Below are 24363 nucleotides of genomic sequence, written 5' to 3' on the forward strand. Positions count from 1 at the left end.
ATGGTTACATACGCATTACCATAGCAACACATGTGGTAACCTGGCAGTGCTCCCCCTGCGGTAACAGGCCCAATAATTGGTAAGCTGTCTACTTATCCTGCGGCTACTTCCCCCAGCCACTAGATAGCACTGTACTATAAACAGTAGAGGGTTATCTGCTGTTTACAGTTAGGGATAGAATTTGCAGTGGCTTCCATAATACACAGCATGACCTCTGACCTGAAGTCAGCTGGCCATTGGCATTTGCAAACCAGCACATGCCATCAGAAGCATGGGTTTGCAAGGTGCCTATCCACTTTTTCCATTAAATTCCCAGCAGACTCAATCACTCTGATCAAATCAGGTGGGAATTGATACCTTTTGACTAAAAATCAATTGAAAGTATGGATGTGAAAGGATGGAGAATCTAGGTTGATCGGGGTTTAGAGACGCAGCGGCAGCAGATCAACGGCTCATAGTGATGTACAGCATTGAACAATGTAACGCTGTGGTTTGATTAATTTTCAATAGATTCCCTGCCGAATTGATTAAAACTAGAAGTACGGTGTATCGTAGGGATCAATTAGAATCAGATAAGAGCGTTTTGTTACACTGGATGGCAATCAGTAATCTATAAGTGTTTGGTCAGCTTTAGCTTGGTTTTTAAAACAATTACCCGTCACAACAGAAGACATCTCTTTGTTCATACCATAAAGAAAACAGTGCATCCTGGGTAGATTTAGCGTAAGAAGCATATAGTTGAAATTCCTGCACAGGACCTTTACCAGGGCCGGATTTGTACTGTTATCACCCAAGGCCACGTCACCAGCCGCCCCCCTTCAGTATAGGTAATGAGATGACTCCTCCCTCCTTTCTCTCCAGTATAGGTAGCCAGATGGCTCTCTTAATCACTCCTTCCCCCTCCCCCTTTCAGTATAAGTAGCCAGCTCACCTTCACACCGCAGCAGCCATCAGTGTCACTAATGTCTCCACTCGTGTCCAGTGCAGAACAGTGCTGCTCGTAATGGAAAAATCTACGCTTACGGATCATTACGCGTAATTTTACGCTATTACGCATTACGCAATTACGGTTACGGCGTAGGAAAATATCTACGGTACATCACTGTAATTACGCGTAAACTTACGCAATTACGCGTAAGGATACCGTAATGAAGGCGCTTACACTACGATGTTACGCGTAGTGCCGTAATACCCATTAATGCGTATTTTTTGACGCATGCGAACGATATGTACGCAATAGCCGTCAATGTGACAGTTATTGCGTACATATCATTCGTATGGGTCAAAACGTACGCTTATACTGAAGGGCGGGAGAAGATACTATTGGTTGCTTAGGATGTTGACTGATTGGCTACTCTTAGAAAATGGGAGATTTTACGTTAGTAAATTACGCGTAAGTGTTCGTAAAATTACGCATGCCTAGCAATTACGGTATAAACGACAGGATAGGGAGGGAGTGGAGAGTGAAGCTAACACAGCCCACAATTAATGTCAAGATTTATAAAATTATATTCCTTTATTATATCAAAAAGACAAAACCAGACACACAAACAATCAGTATTAAAAATTAGCTGGGTGGCCACCCTGCGACCATGCCGGTACCTTCACACTCATACTGACACAAAATATTCTGAATTGCAAGATCCAGATACAAAAATCAAAAAACAAGCAATTACGGTAGACAGTGTAATTACGATACCACTTACGGTCTTACGCGTAAATAATTACGCGTAAGACCGTAAGTTACGCGTAACGCTTACACGTAAATTTTCATTGAATTAGGATGCGTAATTACGCTCATGCGTAATTTCGGCCCAGCACTGGTGCAGAATCTTCCTCTTCCTTTCCGTCTCCAATGCTGCCCAAGTCCATATCCGCCGGCCACAGTGCAAACGTGCACAGAGAGCAAGGTGGCTGCTGCACAGGCGGCTAGCAGCAGAGTACTGCAGTCAGACGCTAGCTTGATCTCTCTACATTGCAGAATTTGCAAGCTTGCTTTGGTGCCCTTGCTCCTGTGGTGCCCTAGGCCATGGCCTAGGTGGCCTTGGCCTAAATTCAGCCCTGTCCTTTACACATGTTCATCTGGACCCCGTGTATATAGCCTCCTGTTCTATCTGAAACCTATTCTTCCTTGAGCAAGGTGTGCTTCACATAAAATACAGCATGGCTATAGCAATCACTATGGAAATGTTTCGGTAAACATTACCCACCTGTTACTGGAGCGGTAAATCTCCCGGTCATCACATCAAAAAAATTCCCGACATTCGTCTCCACGCTGCTGAAAATGATTCCACTGTTGATGTTACTGAAGTGGGTTGCCATGGAGGCCATGAAGGCAACCTGGGAAAACAGACACCATCATAAACAACCAGGAAGATAACCGACCATTGTCATTGTCAAGGTCTGGAATGACTTTTTCTAGCCATCACAATGGATTTGTGTCTTTGGTTCTGAAAGAAGTTCATAGCCCAACTCTAATGGTGCCTATTAAAGATACAATCCCGTGGATGATCAATCAAAACTGCTAACCAATTTGATGGGATCGATTCAAACAATGATTTGATTACGCTTGTTATAGGTGTGAAAATTACAACGTCCACACTTGTTTTATGACCCTTGTAAGATGGGCCCCAGGCTGTGAGGGTCACCAGGGGTAGGCAAGGGAAAGGGTGTAAAAATTAAGGGGGGGGGGGCAGCAAAGTTTTGCTGGGGGGGGGGCATGATTCATAGTTACACCCTTGACATTAATCTCCCTGGCTGTAGCTCCGAGTCAGGCTTGGGGTGGGAAAAAGAAGCCAGGAGCGGTAATCCCAAGCTTGACTCAGGGTAGCCACCGGGAGGTCAAGTACCCCTCAAACGAGAGGGAGTGTGATTAATATAGGTGTCGTTGTTTGAATGGTGCTGTGGCATATGTTACAGCACCATTCTTGCAGTTCAGTGCCCCCAGGGGTCCACGTTCTAGTCAGCCGAAATCTTCGACTGACTAGAACGTTGAATATGGGCGGGAAGGAAATGGCAGTTATTCTGCCCCATCATGCCCCCTTGTACCGCCAACGTTTTGAGACCTGCAAAAAAAATCACCGCTGCACAACTCACCTACTCCTGGATCTCTTCAGTGTCTTTTCTGCCTTGTCAGCTCTCCCATTCCTCTTGTATCAGCCGGCATCTCCACTGCTATCGCGCTGACCCGGAAGTACTTTTGAGTTACTTCTGTATGACCGCCATAGTGGTGAAGATGCCGGCAGTTAGGAGGGACACGGCGGCGGAATTGGAAAGCTGAAAAGGCAGAAAAGACAGTGAAGGGATCACGGAGTGGGTGAGTTGTGCGGTGTTTTTTTTTTTTTTTTTTTTTGCAGGTTTCAAAACATTGGTACAGGAGTACGTTCAGCACAGTGGGCATTTTAACTCTCCTCCCCCAGTATTTAGACGCTGACAGCCATTCTCGTTCCGGTCAGCAGAAGCCCTGGATCCTTCTGGTGAGTTTGCCGTTTGTCGTTATGACGACACACGACAATCTCACTGCAGGTTTACAGCGCCACCCGGAGGACAGAGGGAGAATTGCAGCCCTGGTTCCAGGGGAGGTAAGAAATGTGCAGGGCTGCCACAGATCTATCCAGCAGTATTATTTTTTTCATAGTTTGAGGGTCTAAAAGCATGCAAAACATTTACACCGCTTTTAGACCCTAAAATCCGGAAATAATCATACCTCCAGAGAGGTTAACATTTCAATATTTCTAGTTTTAAAACAAATAAACAAAAAGAAAATCAGGCAACAGCAATCACGTGGCTGACTGTCGCATAGTCACAGGAAGTGCTTGTCAATTGAATATTTTGAACTTTATGTTTTAGGCAAAATTATAAGAGCAGTAATAATCTCCTTTACAGATAACATCCTTAATGTTAAAGTCTATACAGTATCCTGTTTTCTGTCAGAGTTTTAAAATACAGTGAAAGTATTCTTGTTTAACCTTCCTGAGCTCGGGCTATGCCGCGCAGGAAGATATCTCAGCCCCTGGTGGGGCGATTTGCGCCATTTAAAGTGCTGTGCGCACAGCTAGCACTTTGCTAGCCGCACGCACAGCTTGATCGCCGCCGCTCTGCGGCGATCGCCCGCACGCAGCGGCAGAAGAGGGCCCACCCGCCAGAGCCCTGCGCTGCCCGGACCAATGAGTTCCGGGCAGCGCTATGGGCTGGATCGGAGGCGTCATGACGTCATTCCGATCGTCGCCATGGTGACAGGAGAAGCCAAACAGGGGAGCGCGTTATATACGCGTTCCCCTGTTTGCTATTGATGCCGGCGACGATCGCACTAGAGAGACACATGCGCCCTCTAGTGGTGTTTCATGTAGCTACCACTCTGGTAGCTTTACATGAAGCAAAAAAAAAAAATAAACAAAAAAAAGGATTTTTGCCTATTTGGCAAAAAAAATTAACCGCCAGGGAGGTTAAAGGACTACTAAAAATGTAAAATTTAAAATTCAAGTAAACACGTACAAATAAGAAGTAAGTTTCTTCCACATTAAAAATAGCCATAAATTACCTTTCTCCCATCTTGCTGTCACTTACAGTAGGTAGTAGAAATCTGACAGAACCAATAGGTTTTGGTCTAGTCCATCTCTGCATGGGGGATTCTCAGCATGGCCTTTACTTTTTAGAAAGACACCCCTTGAAAAGGATTTATATAAAGATGCTGGCCAGCCTCCCTGCTTGCTGCACACTGTTTTAGCAGTTTGACGGAGCAACTGCCATTCACTAAGTGCTTTTAAAAATAAAGAAAACCCTGAGAATTCCCCATGAGGAGATGGGCTCACCCAAAACCTGTCAGGTCTGTCAGATTTCTACTACCTACTGAAAGTGACAGCAATATAGTTTTACTCTGGAAGAAATTATTATTATTATTTAGTATTTTATATAGCGCCAACATCTTCCGCAGCACTGTACAGAGTATTTTGTCTTGTCACTAACTGTCCCTCAGAGGAGCTCACAATCTAATTCCCTACCATAGTCCTATGTCTATGTACAGTATGTATTGTGTAGTGTATGTGTTTCAGACTAGTGCCAATTTTTAGGGGGGAACCAATTAGCCTATACGTATGTTTTTGGGATGTGGGAGGAAACCAGAGTGCCCGGAGGAAACCCACGCAGACACGGGGAGAACATACAAACTCCTTGCAGATGTTGACCTGGCTGGGATTTTAACCAGGGACCTAGCGCTTGCAAGGCGAGAGCGCTTACCACTATGCCACCGTGCTGCCCGTTTGTAGCTTTGCAGCTGCAAATGTACTTCTTATCTGTATGTGTTTACATGTATTTAAAATTGTTTAATTTTCACGATAGTGGTCCTTTAACATGTCACATACTGCACATAAGCCAAACTTTTTAGTCCAAATTTTTGGACCAAAAGTGTGTGTGCTCCAGCTCCAGTCCTTGTGACTTCCCTGCAGCTTTGTAACTTAGCGTAAGAGTTCCGGGTGGTCACAGGACAGTGAGCCTGAAGCTTTAGAGAGTTACGAAACTCGAGGGTCTCGTGAAGACTGAAGCTGGAGCAAGTAGAGGCAGCTATGGTTTCCTGTACACACTGGGGTGAAGTTTAGGAGTAGGCCTACTTTGGGGTGAATGCTAGGGATCGGCATAAGGCATCAGGAATGAGATTATGTTAGCTGCAAATTCTGGAGTAACCATCACTCCTATCTCGTAGCAGCTGAGAGCAAAAGTAAGTCAGTTTTTACAGTAAAACATAAAGAGCTGCAGAGCTGCGATCGGAGAAAAACACCAGAGTAACTTTTGTAAAAATGGACCATACACAGATAATTGTTGTTGGTGTGGGAAAGCTGAGACACGCTTTAAAGTTTATGTGGGGGCGGCTGAGACCCGTGAAAGTATTTTGAGTACAGGAAATGAATCTCATTTTAAAACTCATTTCATTTTGACAAGATGAATCAGAATCAATCAGGACGCATTTGGAGTAATGAAGCTGGCACACCAAGGGACCTCATTAATTTTGTATTCACAGAACAAGCTTTTATTTACAGAGTAAAACATTATTCTCAGAAGCAACGGATTAGTAATTTGTGTGGAAGGTACGAAAGTATGACAGGCTTGACAACTTAAAGAGGAACTCCAGTGAAAATAATGTAATAAAAAAGTGCTTAATTGTACAATAATTATGTATAAATGATTTAGTTAGTGTTTGCCCATTGTAAAATCTTTTAAATCACTGATTTACATCCTGACATTTATTACATGGTGACATTTTTACTGTTGGCAGGTGATGTAGCTGCTGCATGCTTTTTTGGCAGTTGTAAACAGCTGTTTCCAACAATGCAACAAGGTTCCCAGACAGGAAACTGCCAGGAGTACATACTCAAGAGTTTCTTGTGGGAGGGGTTTCACTACAATATAAGTCATACAGCGCCCCCTGATGGTCTGTTTGTGAAAAAGAATAGATTTATCATGTAAAAGGGGGTATCAGCTACTAATTGGGATAAAGTTCAATTCTTGGTCGGAGTTTCTCTTAAGTTTAAAACTTTCAGATTACTAAGAAGCAGACCTTTCACCGGGGATGGTTAAGGGCATACAGGTCAAACTCTGGCCCGTGGGTCAAATCTGGCCTTCAGTGCCATCAAATGTGTCCCGCAAGTGATTCTCCCTACTTTGTAATATATTTGGCCCTCGAGCACCCGAGCCCTAGGCTTATATGGGCAGCACGGTGGCGTAGTGGTTAGCTCTCTCGCCTTGCAGCGCTGGGTCCCTGGTTCGAATCCCAGCCAGGGCACTATCTGCAAAGAGTTTGTATGTTCTCTCCGTGTCTGCGTGGGTTTCCTCCGGGCTCTCCGGTTTCCTCCCACATTCCAAAAACATACAGATAAGTTAATTGGCTCACTCTAAAAAAAAAAAAAAATTGGCCCTAGACTACAGTACTTACACTTCATAATATAGACATATGGCGTAGGGATTAGATTGTGAGCTCCTTTGAGGGACAGTTAGTGACAAGATATATATATATATACACTGTACAGCGCTGCGTAATATGTCGGTGCTATATTAATAATAATAATAATAATAATAATAATAATATGGTTAAGCACTAAAACTATGATGCGACATGGTGAAGGGGAAGGGGCCACTAAACACTAGGGAACTGTATAGAGGAAGGGGGGAGGACTACTAGACACCAGGAACCTGAATAAAGGAGAGATGGGGACCACTAGACACCAGGGAACTGTATGGGGAGGGCACTAAACATCAGGGAACTGTGTAGGGGAGGGAGAGCGGCCACTAGATACCAGGAAACTGTATGGGGACGGAGGAAGGAAGACTAGATACCAGGGAACGGTATAGGGGAGGGAGGACCACTAGACACCAGTGAACTGTATAGGAGATGGAGGGAAGCCACTAGACTCCAGGGAGCTGTGTAGGTGAGGAGGAGAGGTCACTGTATAGAGGAGGGAGAGGGCTGCTAGTCACAAGAGAACTGTAAAAAGGAATGGAAATTTTGTTTTTAATTACATAAACATTTCACACCACTGATTTATGTTTATGGCACTAGGGCAGCACAGAGGTGTAGTGTAGTTAGCACTCTTGCCCTGCAGCGCTGGGTCCCTAGTTTGAATCCCAGCCAGTACACAAGAGTTTATATATTTTCCCTGTGTCAGTCTGGGTTTCCTCTGGGCAATCTGGTTTCCTCCCATATCCCAACAACATACAAATATGTTAATTGGGTTCCTCCAAAAACTGGCCCAAGAGTATGATGGACATATGGCTATGGCGGGGATTAAATTGTGACATAGTGACATGACTTCATACTCTTTAACCCCCTTGGCGGTAATCTCGAGCTAGGGTTGGAGCAGAAAACCGCAGCTAAAAACGGTAATCCCGACCTCTGCTCGGGGTAGCCACCGGAGGCTGTGTGCAGAGTATAGTGTGCAGCGGGCGTTTCTACATACCTCCCGGGGGATGCCATTCTTTTTCCTCTCCTCCGGGGCTCTGCCTCCTGCTGGTGAGATCGCCGACTTTCGTCATGGCGACAGCCGGCAAGTTCACTTTAGAGTTGCATCGCCACCCGGAGGATGGAGGCATAACTACAGCGCTGGAGCCAGGGAGGTGAGTGATTGCTGGGCTGTGCAGATCGCCCTGGCAGCATAATTTTTCCAGGTTTTAGGGTCTGAAAGGGTGCAAAAAAATTGCACCGCTTTTAGACCCTAAAATCCAAAAAGAATCATAACGCCAAGGGGGTTAACGTACTGTAGAAGATGTCAGACCTATATAAATGCTATATAATAATAATGTTATGTTATTCTCCAAGCAAAGCTACACCAATTGGCAAAGTAAAAAATCCAAGACTTTATTTAGAACATCAAATGACACACAGAAAAAAGCACAGCGTATCGGAGCTCTGCATGGCTCCTTAACCACCTAACGACCGCGTCACGCCAATGGGCGTGACCACGGCGGCAGCCCCAGGCATCAAGTCCTAGGGCTGGCTACTGCAGGAGATCGCAGGCTGCGCGCGCATCTCCTGCTTGAGCTCCGCCCCACCTCGAGAGACTGTTAGACAGGGTAACCTCCGTCTATTTACATAGTACAGCGCTGCGATCTGCAGCATCGCTGCACAGGGGAGAGCCGTGTGACACGGCTGTCCCCCTGTGGGACACAGGAGCGACGGCAGTGATGGGCTGAAGCCTATGAGAACTGATCGCCATGATTGGCTGACTGAGGGAGGGAGGAGGAAATACAAAATTAACTAAAAAATAGTTGAAAATATTTAAAAAATAAACAAATATTTATTTAAAAAAAAAAAAAAAAACATCTGGGGGGCGATTGGACCCCACCGAGAGCTCTGTTGGTGGGGGAAAAGGGGGGGGGGGAATCACTTGTGTGCTGTTGTGCGGCCCTACAGCTTGGCCTTAAAGCTGCAGTGGCCATTTTAGTAAAACTTGGCCTGGTCTTTAGGGGGGGGCTTACTACTGTGGTCATCAAGAGGTTAATTATAGCTTTTTACTGTGATGTTCTAAATAAAGCCTTGGATTTTTTACCTTGCCTATTGGTGTAGCGGGATATCCTTTTGGAAACTTTGCTTGGAGACGTTTGGATCCCGGCTCCCCTTTGGCTATGCATTGGTGGTTGCGGCGGCTCTACCTTCCATTGCTTATATTATGTTCTCCCTTTATCATATGGTGACTGTCAGTGATTGGGGCTGAGGGAAGCGGGCTACTAGCATCCAGTTAGTGAATAAAATATTGAAAATTCCATAAATTCGACCTTCACCTCATTCCTAGTTGTCACTAAATGCCAAGCCTACTTCCTGTCCGCCACATTAACCCTTTCCTCACCACTGACCCGGCCATGCACCCCTGTCGTCCTCTTGTTATGAATGGGGCTTATGGTGAGCTGTGTGTGGGGTACTGGCTCTGAATGGTGCCTATCACACGCTGTATGCTTATTACAGCTATGACAGAAGCCGACACACAGGATGATATTTGCAAATGCCACCACAAATGTCACGCATAATATATGACTAGCAGAGAGGAGAAGGGAGGACGGTGCATTGTTCAGATACATTAGCGCTACCAGGCAGAAGATCCATGAAGATCAAACATCAATAAGACTCAGAAAACTCATCTCAATGATTTTTTTCTTGATGACAAGGAAACTCGATTCTGATATAAAGGCCCATACACAGGGGCGTAACTAGAAATCACTGCCCCCTTCCACCAAACCTCAAACCTGCAGAGAATAGAAAGCTTTTTCTCTCTGTGCCCAGACTCCTCATACTACAGTACACAGCACTTGGGGAGGGGTAGAGAGGCTGGGGGTAGAACAGCACTGTACACAAGACCCTGCTGAACACTGAATAGGGATTGTCTACAAATCTTTTTCAGCAAAACTTTGTATGATTCCTTATTAGTGGCTGAGCAGATGCGATTATTAGAACATTTATGCAGAGAGCAGAAAGCCTTTTCTCTCCTTGCCCTTATGCTAGGTACACACCATACAATTTTCTGGCAGAGCTACCTGCAAGATCGATTATTTCCAATATGTCTCATCTGAATTGCGATCAATTTTTCAGGCGCTTTTAAATCAGTTTTTTCAATCGTTTTAAATAGGGTTGAATGATTAAAAAAATTATCAGAAATTCGAAAAATCGATTGAAATTCAGATTGGACATTTTGGAAATAATCGATCTGGCAGGTAAATCTGCCAGACAATTGTATGGTGTGTACCTAGCAATAGTTGTCAGTCTTTCAGGACAGGCCCCCTGTGGCTTCTGGCCCACGCAGCTGCATTTGCAGGGTCTACTGTTACACCCCTGCCCATACATGACTTTTTCTCCTGAGTTTTCTCCCAGGTGATCTATTCAAACTGCATTTTTAACCACAAGCAAAAGAATAGGCAAAAGAATTTTGACAGTACTTTTTCACCTGGACTTTGGCACTTTTTCCATTGCAAAGTGCTGAAAAGTTATTCTAAACTGAGGAAGGAACATTTTCTCCAGGAGGAAACGCAGGAGGAAAAGTTAATAGCACACGGCTCCAAGTCTGTTACAGACTACACTGTCTGCTTGTTGGCATAGGTTTCTCATACATGCCTGGGAACTCAACACAGATAATATTTAAAGAGGAACTGTAACCAAGGAATGAACTTCATCCCAATCAGTAGCTGATACCCCCTTTCCCATGAGAAATATTTACCTTTTCTCAAATAGAACATCAGAGGTGTCTATATGGATGATATTGTGGTGAAATCCCTGCCACAGTGAGATGTCAGGACCTAGGCCATGACAGCTTAAAGAGGAACTCCAGTGAAAATTATGTAATAAAAAAAGTGCTTAATGTTTACAATAATTATGTATAAATGATTTAGTCAGTGTTTGCCCATTGTAAAATCTTTTAAATCCCTAATTCACATTATGACATTTATCACATGGTGACATTTTTACTGTTGGCAGGTGATGTAGCTGCTGCTTGCTTTTTTGGCAGTTGGAAACAGCTGTAAACAGCTATTTCCCACAATGCAGCAAGGTTCACAGACAGGAAACTGCCAGAAGTACCTCGGTACTCAGAGCTTCTTGTGGGAGGGGTTTCACCACAATATCAGTCATACAGCGCCCCCTGGTGGTCTGTATGTGAAAAGGAATAGATTTCTCATGTAAAAGGGGGTATCAGCTACTGATTGGGATAAAGTTCAATTCTTGGTCGGAGTTTCTCTTTAATGCTTGTGGACCTCGTTGCATTGTGGGAAATAACAGCTGTTTCCAACTGCCGACCAAGCAGTATCTCTCTCTGTGCATCTGTATATCTATAAAAAACAACCTTTTAGTCTATGGCATTGTTGGGGGTTGGGGCTGTAGAATATGACAGTTGATGCTGTCAGTTTTTTTCATGTCTGCCAATAGTAAAGATGATGATGTGCTGGCTGACTGTGGATCAAACTACATGAACAAATTACATGGCGAATATCAATTATTTCTTGATTTCTTTTCTATTTTTTATCTTCTCATGTTGCAAAGTATTGGTTTATTTTTTCCCTCTTTGCTAAAGTGACTTCTATTGAATCCACAGATTACCAATATTTAAAGAGGAACTCCAGCCTAAACAAACATACTGTTATTAAGTTACATTAGTTATGTTAATTAAAATAGATAGGTAATATAATCTCTTTCCCACCCTGTTTTATAAGAACAGGCAAATGTTTGTGATTTCATGAGGGCAGCCATCTTTTTTGTTGAAAGAAGGTGACAGGGAGCGTGAGACACAGTTCCAACTGTCCTGTGTGCTGATCACCCCTCCCAGTTGAATAGCAATGTGAATAACAACATAGGAAATCCCATCATGCTTTGCACAGCATCAGGGAAAAACCGCCCGGGCAGGTCTCTTTGATGGGTGGAGCTTAGCTAAAGATGCAGCTAAAAATGTTGCTTTGGTAAGAAAAACAAAGTTCTGATGCTGTGAAACCGTTAAAGAAGCACCAAGCCTTTTCAGTTCTGCTGAGTAGATTTTTAGTCCGGAGGTTCACTTTAATGTGATGATCTGAGCCATATTTTACAGCTTGCATGAAAAATATGCTCTATTCTCCATTCTGCTCCCCTGAAATAGAAGCTCTAAACTCCAAAATGACTAACACTATTTGATGATCTATAATGTGACAATTAGGCTGAGATAATAGATAAAGCTGTCATGAGAAAACTAGCACTATTCAAATAGCAAAGTGGTGACGCCTGGAAATGTCAATCCCTTAAAGAGTGACATTTATTTCTGCTGATCATTACTTTTACAAATCAGCCGGTAATTAAAACCCTGAAACCGTTCAGCAAAACAGAGAGAAATGCTGATGGTTCCGAGAGTTTGTTATGAACAGGCCCATTTTTAGGCATAGGCAAACCAGGCAGATGGTTGACATTACATCTGCAGGAGGGAGCACCACAGAGCTATTCTTACCACACTGTGTTTGATAGAATTCAAGTATAGAGATGTCGCGAACATAGAATTTTCAGTTCGTGAACAGCAAATGCGAACTTCCACAAATGTTCGTGAACATGCGAACCCGAAGAACCGCCATAGACTTCAATGGGCAGGCGAATTATAAAACCTACAAAGACTGTTCCTGGCCACAAAAGTGATGGAATGGTTGTTTCAAGGGGTCTAACACCTGGAGGGGGGCATGCCAGAGGGGGATCCATGCCAAATGTCCCACAAAAAATTATGGAGTTGACGCAAAGTCGGGTTTCAACCCCAAAAGGGCAGAAATCATATTATGTACAGCTCTGGGTGTCAGTGGGCTGTGGGGTGTCACACAATGAGGAATGCAATAGTACTATCAGAATAGAGTAAAATAATAATGCACTGGAGTGGTTCTGTGCCTGCAACTTAATGAGGTAACAGCAGCAGTGTGCACACAGCTCTGGGTGTCAGTGGGCTGTGGAGTGTCACACACACAAAAAAAACAAAAACACAGGAGACCGATGTACTAGCCCTCAAAAGGGCTGTCTGGAGTGCTTTCACAGCAAGTGAGGAACAAGAACACAGGCCTAGCTAATGCTTTCCCTACCTATCTGCAGCAAGTCTGTCCCTGCTCTCACTAACAGACAGATGGCAGCAGAGAATGACTCCAATATGGCCACTGCAAATGCTTTTTGATAGGGGGGTGGAGGGTCCTGGAGAGGGTGCTAGCTGATTGGCTGGAATGTGTCTGCTGACTGCAAGGTAAGGGGTCAAAGTTTTGCTCCATGATGATGTATAGGGAGCGACATATGTTCGCAGTTCAGGGAGAACGTGAACAGCGGAAATTCGCCAGGAAAGACATATTACACAGCGCTCTACAGAGTTGCTTGTAATCAAAACTATGAGTAGCACTTGCTGGCCGTGGGGGGGGGTTTAACTTACCCATTCTGCCACCTATAGACGATGCACTCAACTCACATTCTACTGCACTCCCATGCTTCCAGGTTGATGGAGGAAGTATGGGAGTGACTTGGAATGTGCAGTGGAACGCAATTGAAGCTCATCGGCTATTGGGGCCGTGATGGGTTAACCAAACCCCCCCACGCCCCCCCCCCCCTTTCCCCTCCTCTGCGGCCAGTAAGTGCTGCTCATAATTTTGATTATGAGAAACCCTACTTGTAAGCATAACAATGATATGTCAGGTGCTATTAATGTGTTAATTTAGCCGAAAATATTTTAAATTTAGTCTGTAATGATTTTTGCATGTCTGACCTATAGAGGCCCCGGCTGTACATAAACAGTATCGTGCCTTTATAAAGTGGCTATGCGCCCCTCATAACAACTATAGGAAAGTGAGTTCAATGAGTTTGGGTTAGTGAGGTGTATTTAGCCTGGCAATCATTATGTATATTTAGTAGACCTATTTTGAGAAACGACATAATATGTCTATACATAATTTATTAATTTGTAAAAGGTACCAGCTGAACAAATTAAAGAGGGATAAGACTCAGACATAACATACAATAAAAACATTTCCCTACTTTTCATTACCCAGCTATCGTATTTGCTTCTGTGCACAAGTATTGTCTGTTTACAAATGACAAGGTCCCAAAGTACAGTTGATCTAGTCTGAAAGCTGCCATTGCATTTTACTGCATAGCTGTTATATTTATATACTGTATTATAATGTATGTAGTGATCACTCCTCAGCTCACTCTGGTTCTACAATATGTGCAGTCAGTTTCAGCACACTACTGGCTGTATACTAATTGTAGTAAACAAAGGAATGTAAACAAAAGATAATGTTATCACATCCTTGGATGTGGCCAGAAGCTTTCCACTGAAGCAAGGAGCTTAACTGAAGAACAAAGTGCTGTGTTAAACTGTTTGAATGCTGTTCTGCTACAATGTTTTTATGCTAGTAGATTTTGTGCTTTAAATTTATAACAAAGAGGAAATGCTGAGTTTAATATTACTTTAATTTTGATTGGGAGAGTGGAACAAAAGTAGCCTCGCCTGGGGCACCAAAATGGCCAGAAACAACTCAGGTTACGAAAATGAGTATGCAAGCATCCTGTAAAATCATCATTTAAGACTCTCTCTTTCCCTATGCCTAGGATTTCATGTTTGTCATTCATAAATCAGACGGGCAGCGGACGCTGCGGTGAGAGCCGTTACTGATGTTCCACTGTCTGCTGGACCACATTAATAAGAGATTCCATAGATCATGGCTCACCATCTGGATTAAGGTTCTTCAGAAGTCTGCTCAAGCTCCTTATCCAGGAGCCATCGGGGGTAGAGTCCGCATAAATACTTTTCTGCCATGACTGCCAAAAGTGAGCATTTTATTGTTAGGAGATAGGACAATAGGTGAAGGGAAGATATGTATAAGATGGTAAAATGGTGGTCAGCTGAGTTTTTAACTTTTAAGTTGCACCTAAAAAGGCTAAATGTGGGTGAGTGGGGGATGTGGTGTTAAGGGAGGGAGTTCCAAAAGAAGGGAGAGGATCGAGAGAAGTCTTGTAAGAGGGAGTGAGAAGAGGTGACCAGAAAGGAAGACAGGAAAATATTGCTAGGAGAGTGGAGATTGCGTATTGGATGTAGTGATGGGCGAACACCTGGATGTTCGGGTTTGGGCCGAACAGGCCGAACATGGGCCAGATGTTCGGCATGTTCGGCCCGAACCCCGAACTCAATGCAAGTCAATGGGGACCCGAACATGCCGCAATATGGCCCCCCTATGGGGTCGCAGGCATAAGGGGGGAGCATGCCCCGATCGTGGGGGGGGGGTCGGAAATTCCCCCCACCCCCTCCGCTAGCGCTCCCCCCTCTGCCCGCTTCCCCATAAAAAAGTTGGCGTAAAGTTAAATATTACCGGTGGTGGCTGCTGCAGTGGCTGGCTGGCAGTGGTGTGAGTGAGGACTAGGAGAAGGAGTCCGAGTATGACGCGTTGAGGCCGGGCAGCGGGCGGTTCAGCGGTAGTACCCTTGTGGTACTTCCGCCCTTTCTCTGACCTCACGTCCTCTACGTGATGACGCATACGAGGGTACGCATGACGCGCGTGAACCGCCCGCTGCCCGGCCTCAACGCGTCATACTCGGACTCCTCCTCCTCATTCACACCACTGCCAGCCAGCCACTGCAGCAGCCACCACCGGTAATATTTAACTTTACGCCAACTTTTTTATGGGGGAGCGGGCAGAGGGGGGAGCGCTAGCGGAGGGGGTGGGGGGAATTTCCGACCCCCCCCGCAATCGGGGCATGCTCCCCCCTTATGCCTGCGACCCCATAGGGGGGCGGTATTCGGCCGAACAGGGGCCCTGTTCGGCCCTGTTCGGCCGGGCATTTAGTAGTTCGGGCGAACCCGAACAGGGTGATGTTCTGCAGAACCCGAACAGTGGCGAACACTGTTCGCCCAACACTAATTGTATGGTGTGGTGAACATTACGGAAAGTCGTGCACAATCGCCAACGACTTGCGTCATGGTCCAGCCCATTACTGTCAGTCCTGTGTAGAATAAAACAAAATGCCTTTCCTTTTGCTCTTCTCACTGGAAGCAAAAGCCCCTCACCCACATCCTGTGTCAGGTTAGAAAAGAATTTCACACGTGGCCGACCTCCTAGGCAGAGCCATTTGGCTGCACAGCTCATGTCCCAGAAACTAGCTCCAACCAGTAAGATAAGAGATTCCCTCCAAAATCATACAATCAAACAAAGATAACTTTTATGTATTTGTAATTCAAAACAGCCTTGTCACAGAAAGACAAAAAACACATTTTCTGATACCTAGAAATCAGTCCTGTCATTCACCTGAACTACAATTCTCTAACTGTCAGGAATCCGTAGGAAAACCACTTTATCCGGCCTGCGTAGAGCGAATGCGATAGAATAGGCATGTATAGCCTCGATGGATACAGGGTCGCAGGCCGCTTATGAATATAGTCTCTGATTTGCGATGCGCCAATCTGGGGCGGAGTCACACAGATTATTAATATTTGGTACATTTTCCTGCTCTGAGTCTGGGGGTGGCAACCTTGCTGCCAGGAGATAACCTTGCCTTAAACACACCTACTTTCCAGGTAGTGACAGCCCAAAACTCAGGTCCTATAAAAGTGGGGCGGGACCAAACCCGCCCAGTTCTCAAAATTCCATCGACCAGGAAAGTCCAGGCATGCGTTCAAGGAGAACCGACGCATGCTGTGTTCCAGGACTATTAACATTAATGTCTACTTTTAAACTGGACTCTGTTTCTTCATTCTCCAAATGGACTGCAGCCATAACTAAGTAAGAACTTTCTGATTTTATTCCTTTTTATTTTTAAGCTCTGTGTGTATATGTTAATTGGTGTATATAACTGTACGTAATGCATTTTTGTTATTAAACGTTTTAAAAATCGTTTAGCGGTTATGACATGTTGCTGAACATACACAATCGTACCTGTTCTCCTGAAATCGCTACCCTGTGTTTAGGTGTGCCTTTATAACCCGTATGCGAGAACCCAGCCCAGATATAACGATCTGAGCCAGGTTCCTGCATACTGCTAAGGGTTAATAGAGCGTTATCGAAGTCCTAGTATAGGATAATCCAATACTGCTGCGCTTATATTCCACAGGTCTCCGATGTATACATGTAGGAAGAGAAAACACAGAGAGGGAACATAGGGTGTAACGTATACACTATTTCACCCTTAGTGTCACTTCACACACTGCCAGAGCTGGTGAATAAGTCCCAAACGTGCCAAAGAGTAGCCTCCACCTCTCCCTATGAAGTGGCCGCTTACCCTCAGGTTTCTTGCTATCATGCATAAACACCGGCAGCCATTGCCATCAAAAACACTCCTAGAGCCAATGTAAAATTGAACATCGCGTAATACAGTTTATTAAAACATTAAAACCCTGCTAAAAGTTCTGCTTACAGTGTAACTTCTTGTTTGCATAGCATATCATAAACAGATACTGCACCGTAACCTCAGCGCGTCCGCCGGCCTGGTGTATCAAATTCCCTGCTTCCTAGTCGTCTGTGCGTGCGTCCAAGCTCCGCCCTACGCGTTTCGTCACGGGGCGTGACTCATCAGGGGCTGGACGCACACTCATCCGCCTCACCCATTTATCCTCACTCACATATGCCCTCCGCCTATCAGGAAATAGCTTCCGGACAAATGTAATCGTCATGAACACTCATGACCCCATCTTGTTCCGGATTCCGTAACAATGCTAAGACGGTATCCCCACAGATCCGGATTCCGTATAGTCATGCATATACACAAGCCCCATCAAGTTCCGGATTCCGTAATGTCATTAATACGGTGTCCCTTAGGATCCGGATTCCGTAACACTCATCCAGACTTAACTAGAATAGAGCCCCAGGTAGCACCGGAAACCCGTGTGTACACCCAGGCATATGCGCACGCACATGCCACACATGCCGTAGGTATACACATGCACATTGAACCCCACACAGCAATCACCTGCGCAATGCGATAGCAAGTCTATCCAACCCCATCCCCCCCGGCCCCCATCACATTGTGGACACCATGAAATAAGAACCCCGCATCACAGTGCGCATGTGACCGCTCACATAGTAATCAAATTGTTACATTAAGAGACCCCCTTGTTATGTTTATTACTCAATAAGTTGCCCTCCACGTCATGGATTAAGTGATAAATAATATCCCAAATGCCTACCAACTTCAAAACACTTATAAATGAACTACATAAAATTAATCATTATTAATAAAACAATTGATGTCTATCTCTATATTCAAACCCTCAGGTGTAAGTGACCGTAGTGTATATATCCATTTAGTCTCCATTTTACTCAACTCCCTCAACCTATTTGATCCTCTCCAAGATGGCGATAATTTATCAATTGCACAGTACTGCATAAGGGTGGGATCACAACCGTGTACCTGTTTGAAATGTGCAGACAGGGCCGGCCCGCCCATGAGGCGGGGTGAGGCGGGTTCCTCAGGCGGCAGGAAGTGGAGGGGCGGCACCAGATGAAGTGGCTGTGACTGTCTGAGCGGGGGGAGCCAGAGCCGCGGTGAGGGCAGCCCGACCTCTCCCTCCCTCTCCCCGGGCCGCCCTCCATGCTCCCCCTCGGACTTTAGGCAGCAGAGTTAGCGCGCAGGGAAGCGCTGCTGTACAGAGCCTGTTACTCACCTCCCTGGATCCGATCGCCGCTCCCGCCCTGCTGGTCTCCTCTCTGCAATGTAGCCGCTGATACACACGCGGCTGCTTCCTGTTTACACAGGAAGCAGCCGCGTGTGTATCAGCCGGCTAGGCAGAGAGGAGACCAGCAGGGCGGGAGCGGCGATCGGATCCAGGGAGGTGAGTAACAGGCTCTGTACAGCAGCGCTTCCCTGCGCGCTAACTCTGCTGCCTAAAGTCCGAGGGGGGAGCATGGAGGGCGGCCCGGGGAGAGGGAGGGAGAGGTCGGGCTGCCCTCCCTGCGGCTCCGGCTCCCCCCTCCGCCATTATGAGGGGGCACCTACCTGGGCAAGCTACCTATCTATCCTATACTGGGGGGCACCTACCTAATCTAACCTGTTTTGGGGGCAGCTACCTATCTATCCTATACTGGGGGCACCTACCTAATCTAACCTGTACTAGGGGCAGCTACCTATCTATCCTATACTGGGGGGCACCTACCTAATCTAACCTATACTGGGGGCCAGCTACCTATCTATCCTATACTGGGGGGCAGCTACCTATCTATCCAGGGGCGTAGCAATAGGGGGTGCAGAGGTAGCGACCGCATCGGGGCCCTTGGGCCAGAGGGGCCCCGAAGGGTCCACTCTCTATCACAGTATTTGCTCTCTATTGGTCCTGTGCTCATAATAATCACTTCTATAGATACTTTGATTAGTGGTAATCATTAACAAACTGTTCCCCATCCCCTTCTTGCACCTCTGACACTGTAGTTGCCATTGCAGGTTTCGGTGCACCGTATCAATTAATATTTATAGAATGCTTGGGGGGCCCCATTGTAAAACTTGCATCGGGGCCCTCAGCTCCTTAGCTACGCCACTGTATCTATCCTATACTGGGGGGCAGCTACCTATCTAACCTACACTGGGGGGCAGCTACCTATCTAACCTACACTGGGGGGCAGCTACCTATCTAACCTATACTGGGGGCAGCTACCTATCTATCCTATACTGGGGGGCACGGCACCTACCTAATCTAACCTGTACTGGGGGCAGCTACCTATCTATCCTATACTGGGGGGCACCTACCTAATCTAACCTGTACTGGGGGGCAGCTACCTATCTAACCTATACTGGGGGGCAGCTACCTATCTAACCTATACTGGGGGCAGCTACCTGTCTATCCTATACTGGGGGGCACCTACCTAATCTAACCTGTACTGGGGGCAGCTACCTATCTATCCTATACTGGGGGGCAGCTACCTATCTAACCTATACTGGGGGGCAGCTACCTATCTAACCTATACTGGGGGGCAGCTACCTATCTAACCTATACTGGGGGGCAGCTACCTATCTATCCTATACTGGGGGGCAGCTACCTATCTAACCTACACTGGGGGGCAGCTACCTATCTATCCTACACTGGGGGGCAGCTACCTATCTAACCTATACTGGGGGCAGCTACCTATCTATCCTATACTGGGGGGCACCTACCTAATCTAACCTGTACTGGGGGCAGCTACCTATCTATCCTATACTGGGGGGCACCTACCTAATCTAACCTGTACTGGGGGGCAGCTGCCTATCTAACCTATACTTGGGGGCAGCTACCTATCTAACCTATACTGGGGGCAGTTACCTGTCTATCCTATACTGGGCGGCACCTACCTAATCTAACCTGTACTGGGGGCAGCTACCTATCTATCCTATACTGGGGGGCACCTACCTAATCTAACCTGTACTGGGGGGCAGCTACCTATCTAACCTATACTGGGGGGCAGCTACCTATCTAACCTATACTGGGGGCAGCTACCTATCTATCCTATACTGGGGGGCACCTACCTAATCTAACCTGTACTGGGGGCAGCTACCTATCTATCCTATACTGGGGGGCACCTACCTAATCTAACCTGTACTGGGGGGCAGCTACCTATCTAACCTATACTGGGGGGCAGCTACCTATCTAACCTATGCTGGGGGGCAGCTACCTGTCTAACCTATGCTGGGGGCAGCTACCTATCTAATCTATACTGGGGGCACCTACCTAATCTAACCTGTACTGGGGGCACCTACCTAATCTAACCTATACTGAAGGGCAGCGACCTAATCTAACCTATACTGGGGGGAAGCTACCTATCTAACCTATACTGGGGACACTTATCTAACCTGTATTGGGGGCACCTACCTACCTAGCTAGCCTATACAGGTGGCAGCTATACTGGCTACCTATACTGGGGGCACCTACCTAACTAACCTATACTGGGGGTACCTACCTATCTAACCTATGCTGGGGGCAACTATACTGGCTACCTATATTGGAGGCACCTACCTAGCTAACCTGTACTGGGGGCACCTACTTATCTAACTTATACCGGGGGGGGGGGGGGGGTGCCTGCCTATCTAACATACTGGGGGCAACTATACTGGCTACCTATACTGGAGGCAACTACCTGGCTAACCTATACTGGGGGCAACTTTACTGGCTCACCCATGCCTGGCCACCTATACTCGGGGGGGACCTATAGCTGGTTACCTATACCGGGGGGGGGGGGGTGAATTTTTACACCCTCGCCCTGGGTGCATTTTAGCCTAGAAACTGCACTGTTGCCGCCGGCCTCCGAGTCCGATGACTCTGAGCTCTGCGGCCTCTCCTGTCTCCTCCAAGGCTGCATGCTGGTGACGCTGCCTAGTGCCTAAGCCTGCTGATTTGATGGCGGCGGCTGCCGCCCGCTCTGCTGCCCTGGCTGCGGCTGATTGTCACGGTCAGTCACTGAGCAGCGAGCGCCGCCGACGTGTCGATGATGATGATAAGGCTGGCTGGCTGCCGCCGGCCGCCGCTCATGTTATGTACAAATATTGGGGGGGGGGGGGGGCGCCTTTACGATCTTTGCCTCAGGCAGCAGAAAGTCCAGGACCGGCCCTGGGGGCACCTACCTAATCTAACCTGTTTTGGGGGCAGCTACCTATCTATCCTATACTGGGGGGCACCTACCTAATCTAACCTGTACTAGGGGCAGCTACCTATCTATCCTATACTGGGGGGCACCTACCTAATCTAACCTATACTGGGGGCCAGCTACCTATCTATCCTATACTGGGGGGCAGCTACCAATCTATCCTATACTGGGGGGCAGCTACCTATCTAACCTACACTGGGGGGCAGCTACCTATCTAACCTACACTGGGGGGCAGCTACCTATCTAACCTATACTGGGGGCAGCTACCTATCTATCCTATACTGGGGGGCACCTACCTAATCTAACCTGTACTGGGGGCAGCTACCTATCTATCCTATACTGGGGGGCACCTACCTAATCTAACCTGTACTGGGGGGCAGCTACCTATCTAACCTATACTGGGGGGCAGCTACCTATCTAACCTATACTGGGGGCAGCTACCTGTCTATCCTATACTGGGGGGCACCTACCTAATCTAACCTGTACTGGGGGCAGCTACCTATCTATCCTATACTGGGGGGCAGCTACCTATCTAACCTATACTGGGGGGCAGCTACCTATCTAACCTATACTGGGGGGCAGCTACCTATCTAACCTATACTGGGGGGCAGCTACCTATCTATCCTATACTGGGGGGCAGCTACCTATCTAACCTACACTGGGGGGCAGCTACCTATCTATCCTACACTGGGGGGCAGCTACCTATCTAACCTATACTGGGGGCAGCTACCTATCTATCCTATACTGGGGGGCACCTACCTAATCTAACCTGTACTGGGGGCAGCTACCTATCTATCCTATACTGGGGGGCACCTACCTAATCTAACCTGTACTGGGGGGCAGCTGCCTATCTAACCTATACTTGGGGGCAGCTACCTATCTAACCTATACTGGGGGCAGCTACCTGTCTATCCTATACTGGGTGGCACCTACCTAATGTAACCTGTACTGGGGGCAGCTACCTATCTATCCTATACTGGGGGGCACCTACCTAATCTAACCTGTACTGGGGGGCAGCTACCTATCTAACCTATACTGGGGGGCAGCTACCTATCTAACCTATACTGGGGGCAGCTACCTATCTATCCTATACTGGGGGGCACCTACCTAATCTAACCTGTCCTGGGGGCAGCTACCTATCTATCCTATACTGGGGGGCACCTACCTAATCTAACCTGTACTGGGGGGCAGCTACCTATCTAACCTATACTGGGGGGCAGCTACCTATCTAACCTATGCTGGGGGGCAGCTACCTGTCTAACCTATGCTGGGGGCAGCTACCTATCTAATCTATACTGGGGGCACCTACCTAATCTAACCTGTACTGGGGGCACCTACCTAATCTAACCTATACTGAAGGGCAGCAACCTAATCTAACCTATACTGGGGGGAAGCTACCTATCTAACCTATACTGGGGACACTTATCTAACCTGTATTGGGGGCACCTACCTACCTAGCTAGCCTATACAGTTGGCAGCTATACTGGCTACCTATACTGGGGGCACCTACCTAACTAACCTATACTGGGGGTACCTACCTATCTAACCTATGCTGGGGGCAACTATACTGGCTACCTATATTGGAGGCACCTACCTAGCTAACCTGTACTGGGGGCACCTACTTATCTAACTTATACCGGGGGGAGGGGGTGCCTGCCTATCTAACATACTGGGGGCAACTATACTGGCTACCTATACTGGAGGCAACTACCTGGCTAACCTATACTGGGGGCAACTTTACTGGCTCACCCATGCCTGGCCACCTATACTCGGGGGGGACCTATAGCTGGTTACCTATACCGGGGGGGGGGGGGGGGAATTTTTACACCCTCGCCCTGGGTGCATTTTAGCCTAGAAACTGCACTGTTGCCGCCGGCCTCCGAGTCCGATGACTCTGAGCTCTGCGGCCTCTCCTGTCTCCTCCAAGGCTGCATGCTGGTGACGCTGCCTAGTGCCTAAGCCTGCTGATTTGATGGCGGCGGCTGCCGCCCGCTCTGCTGCCCTGGCTGCGGCTGATTGTCACGGTCAGTCACTGAGCAGCGAGCGCCGCCGACGTGTCGATGATGATGATAAGGCTGGCTGGCTGCCGCCGGCCGCCGCTCATGTTATGTACAAATATTGGGGGGGGGGGGGGGGCGCCTTTACGATCTTTGCCTCAGGCAGCAGAAAGTCCAGGACCGGCCCTGTGTGCAGATACACTGTGATCTTCATGACCTTCCCCAATTTTGTATATATGTTCTGAAATGCGCTTTTTAAGTTGTCTAGTGGTACGTCCTATGTATTGGAAACCACATATACACCAGATAAGATACACAACGTGATGGGACCCACATGTCATAAATGACCTGATGTCATATTTCCTCCCATCAGTATTAGAGGTAAATTCAGATGTCCTCTTGGACACCCTCAATTCACACCCTCTACATGCTCCGCATGGAAAGAAACCCGGTCTCTGCCAACCTATAAACCTTTGTGCGACCGGCGGGTCCACACAACTAGGCACTAGATGGTCTCGTAAATTCGGGGCCCTGCGGTATATAAACTGAGGTCGTTCTGGTAACCCTCTTTTTAATGCCGGGTCTGTCATCAGGACCGGCCAGTGTTTCAGTATCACCCTCTCTACCTGTCTATATTGGACCGAAAAATTTGAAATGAAGGCTGTATTTACTCCAGTGTCATTTTTTGCAGCCCCATTCTCCACCCTGTTCATCAGTAGCCTCCCCCTATCCATATTCTTCACATAATCAACCGTACTATCTATATCATCCTCCCTATATCCTTTTTGAAGAAATCTCTGTTTGATGATGTTGGCTTGATCAT

General features: G+C 46.9%; 1 protein-coding gene across 1 annotated transcript in view; it reads right to left on the reverse strand.

Annotated features, from left to right (window-relative positions):
- Positions 1–24363, reverse strand: part of C1QTNF3 (C1q and TNF related 3) — a 108213-nt gene that overhangs the window by 25572 nt on the left and 58278 nt on the right. Inside the window, exon 4 of the mRNA XM_068271850.1 lies at positions 2211–2340. Within this exon, the coding sequence (XP_068127951.1) occupies positions 2211–2340 (130 nt within the window). The remainder of the gene's footprint in view (positions 1–2210; positions 2341–24363) is intronic.

This window comes from Hyperolius riggenbachi, chromosome 1 (genome assembly GCF_040937935.1).
Source record: "Hyperolius riggenbachi isolate aHypRig1 chromosome 1, aHypRig1.pri, whole genome shotgun sequence".
Classification (NCBI taxonomy): Eukaryota; Metazoa; Chordata; class Amphibia; order Anura; family Hyperoliidae; genus Hyperolius; species Hyperolius riggenbachi.